Source organism: Glycine soja, chromosome 1 (genome assembly GCF_004193775.1).
Source record: "Glycine soja cultivar W05 chromosome 1, ASM419377v2, whole genome shotgun sequence".
Taxonomy (NCBI): domain Eukaryota; kingdom Viridiplantae; phylum Streptophyta; class Magnoliopsida; order Fabales; family Fabaceae; genus Glycine; species Glycine soja.
This window is the reverse complement of record NC_041002.1, coordinates 23,212,928-23,216,803: the sequence shown is the minus strand read 5'-3', so window position 1 is coordinate 23,216,803 and position 3,876 is coordinate 23,212,928. Positions and strand designations below refer to the sequence as shown.

The 3,876-nt window shown below is 40.4% G+C and overlaps 1 protein-coding gene across 1 annotated transcript; it reads right to left on the bottom strand.

Annotated features, from left to right (window-relative positions):
• Positions 1–2,769: 2,769 nt before the first annotated feature.
• Positions 2,770–3,645, bottom strand: LOC114415745. Its single transcript, XM_028380615.1, has one exon. The coding sequence runs from the start codon at positions 3,643–3,645 to the stop codon at positions 2,770–2,772; it is 876 nt and encodes a 291-aa protein (XP_028236416.1).
• Between the last annotated feature and the right edge of the window lie 231 nt (positions 3,646–3,876).

Here is a 3,876-nt window from a genome sequence, read left to right as displayed (position 1 = left end):
TTAAAGAAAATTCCCCTCTTAGACAACCTCCACATCTTCTCCTTTGTAAAAAGACACTTGTAAGCACTGCCACACCTCTTGGGCTTGAGATTATTCCTCAACTAAAAGAGTTGTTGGATGAGGGTTTAGTTCGTAAGAGCTTAAATCCTTGTGTTTTGTTGAGGTGGTATGATGAATGTTTTGAGTGGTGCAACCCTCTTTTGTAAAATCACCCATGCATCCAACATCTTCATGATTCACATACATAGGGACTCATTAGGTAGGTTTGTTCTTATTTTTTGTTTCAATTCAAACCTAGGTGCTTATATGGGACACCTTTGGTTTTTCATACTTTTTGGTAGGAGTAATCAACAAGAAAATATAAAAAAGGTATGTTTTATTGCATTACTTTCGTTTATTTTTTAAATGGTGATCAAGGGGTTCCCATGAACCCTAGAAGAATAAAGGTCATTCCTGAGTGGCCCACTCCACCAAGTATAAGAAAAATTTAAGGCTTCCATGACTTAAAAAACTTTTACAAAAGGTTTGTCCCATATTTTTCTATATTGTAGCACCACTCATTGAGTTGGTGAGGAACCATGTTCCCTCATGGGAAGATGCCCAGGAAATGGGTTTTTAGACCTTACCTTACTCCAATATTCCAAACACCACTAATATATATGTTTTTATTCTTTTAACTGGTGTGGTCCCAATTCAATTAAATTTATTTTCCAACACACACATCAAATATTCACTTAATGCATGTGAAATTACAAAACTACCCCTGATACAAAAACTAGTCTAGGTGCCCTAAAATACAAGGGCTGAAAAATCCTACATTTCTAGGGTACCCTACCTACATTATGGGCCCCTAAATACAAGGCCCAAAAATAATGAAACCTTAATATAATATGTACAAAGATAAGTGGGCTCATACTTAGCCCATGAGCCCGAAATCTACCTTAAGGCTCACGAGAACCCTAGGGCCTTCTCTTGCATCTCTGGCCCAATCTTCTTGGAGTCTTCTATCCAATGCCCTTGGGGGGAGGGGGGTAGGATTGCATTAGTATGGAACCCCTTAGGTTTGTCATAGTTTTTTTGTAGAAATAATCAACTTGAAAATACAAAAAAGGTACGTTTTAAGGCATTACTTTCCTTAATTTTTTAAGTAGTGATCAAGGGGTTCCCATGGACCCTAAGAGAATAAAGGTCATTCCTGATTGGCCCACTCCACCAAGTATATAGGAAATCTGGGGCTGCCATGACTTAAAAAACTTTTACAAAATGTTTGTCCCATATTTTTCTATACTTATAGCACCACTCATTGAGTTGGTGAGGAACCATGTTCCCTCATGGGAAGATGCCCCAGAAAGGGGTTTTCTGACCTTACCCTACTTTAACATACCCAACACCACTAATATATATATTTTTATTCTTTTTACAGGTGTCGAGGGAAGGAGCCCAAAGTATCAAGAACCTCGGGATTTGAGGTCAAATCCTTTCTAAGGGGGATGGGATAATGCAATCCTACCCCCCAAGGGTATTGGATAGAAGACTCCAAGAGGAATGGGCTAGTATTTTGGCCATTCCAGTAGTATAAGGTTTTAGCCTTGTATTTTAGGACTTTTTGAGTAGTCCTTGTAGTATGGAATTTTTTGTATTTTCATGTATTTTTCCATGGGGGTGAGCTTAGCTATTATAGGGAGTATTTGTAGCTAAGCTCTAGCTTCTCATCTCAAGGAGGTGAGCTTAGCTATTAGAGGAGTGTGTGTAGCTAAGCCCTAGCTTCTCTAGGAATCTTCTCAAGGAAGCTTCTCGAGGAAGTTTCTCAAGGAAGCTTCTTAAGGAGGTGAGCTTAGTTATTAGAGTGTCAAAGCTCTAACTTCTCAAGGAAGCTTCTCAAGGAAGCTTCCATCAAGGAAGTTTCTCAAGGAAGCTACCTAGGTTATAAATAGAAGCATGTGTAGCACTTATTGTAACTTTGATTAATGAGAGTCTTGTGTGACACACTTCAAAGTTCAACTTCTCTCCCTCTTTTCCTCCTTCAATTTCGTGCCCCCCTTTCTCTCTCTCTCTCTTTTTCTTTTCCTCCATTGAAGCTTTCTCTCTAAGCTTCTTATCCAAGGCACTCTTTTGGTGGTGAAGCTCCTTCTTCCATGACTTATTCCCTAGTGGATGGCGCCTCCTCTCATCTCTTCTCCTTTATCTTCCGCTGCATCTCCATGGTGGAAAATCACCATTGAAGGACCTCATTGAAGCTCAATGATCCAGCCTCTATAGAAGCTTCACAAGTAAGCTTCCATCATCCTCACACATCTCCTTCATCATTTTGTTGTTCAAATTGGTGGCATTATCGGTGATTATCTTTCTGGGCAACCCATATCTGCAAATTATTTCCTTCTTGATGAATTTTACCACCACATTCCTAGTCACATTAGCATATGAGGTAGCTTCCACCCATTTTGTGAAGCAATCAATGGCGACTAGGATGAAACGATGCCCATTCAAAACCTTGGGTTCGATAGCCCCAATCACGTCTATGCCCCACATCAAGAACGACCATGGTGCTGACAAGACATTCAATGGCGCAGGTGGGGCATTAACATTATCTACAAAGGTTTGGCGCTTGTGGCATTTCCTGACGTGAACACAACAATCACTCTCCATGGTGATCTAGTAATACCCGACTCTCAAAATCTTTTGGGCCATGGCATGCCCATTGGCATGGGTGCCAAAGGATCCTTCATGCACCTCTGTTAGTATCTGCTCGGCCTCATTTGCATTCACACACTAAAGCAATACCATATCATGGTTTCTTTTATATAGGACATCCCCACTCAGGAGGAATCTGGCTGCCAACCTCTGTAACGTTCTCTTGTCATTGTCAGAGGCCTCAGGTGAGTATTCCTTGTCCTTGATGTATCGCTTGATATCGAAATACCAAGGCTCACCATCCTCCTCTTTTTCTATCAAACAACAGTGTGCAGGCTTAATGTGACATTTGATGTTTATGCACGAAAAATCTCCGCGAGAGCCTATTTTGAACATGGACGACAAAGTGGCAAGAGCACCAATCATTTGATTTTTCTTTCTCGGAATATGATGAAATGATATATCATTAAAGAGTTCCATCAATTCCTTGATATAAGCTTGGTAAGGTATCAACTTATGGTTTCTGGTCTCCCATTCACCTTTCAACTGATGAATTACCAACACCGAATCTCCGTACACTTTGAGCAACTTAACCTTAAAGTCGATTGCTGCTCGGATTCCTAGGGCACATGCTTTGTACTCCTCCATATTATTTGTACAAGCGAAACACAATCTAGCCATGAAAGGAAAACATTGTTTATCTGGCGAAACCAACACTACCCCAATTCCATGACCCAATGCATTAGACGCACCATCAAACCATATAATCCACTTTTCTTTGTCTTCATCTTCACTCTCTTCCTCAAATAGGGCCATAATATCCTCATCGGGGAATTCTAGATGCATAGGCTGATAATCACTTATGGGTTGTTGAGGTAGATAATCTGCCAAGGTGCTCCCTTTTACTGCCTTCTGAGTGACATAAACAATATCGAATTCTAACAACAAAACTTGCCATCGAGCTATTCTCCCAGTAAGAGCAGGCTTTTTGAAGATGTACTTGACTAGATCCATTTTGGACACCAACCAAGTAGTGTAACTCAACATATATTGTCTCAAACAGTGAGCTGCCCACGCCAAGGCACAACATGTCCTTTCTAGTAACGAGTAGTTCATCTTGCATGCTATGAATTTCTTGCTCAAGTAATAAATGTCTCGTTCTTTTTTTCCGTATTCATTGTGTTGCCCCAACACACACCCCATTGACTCATATAATATTGTCATGTACAGAATAAAAGGTCTTCT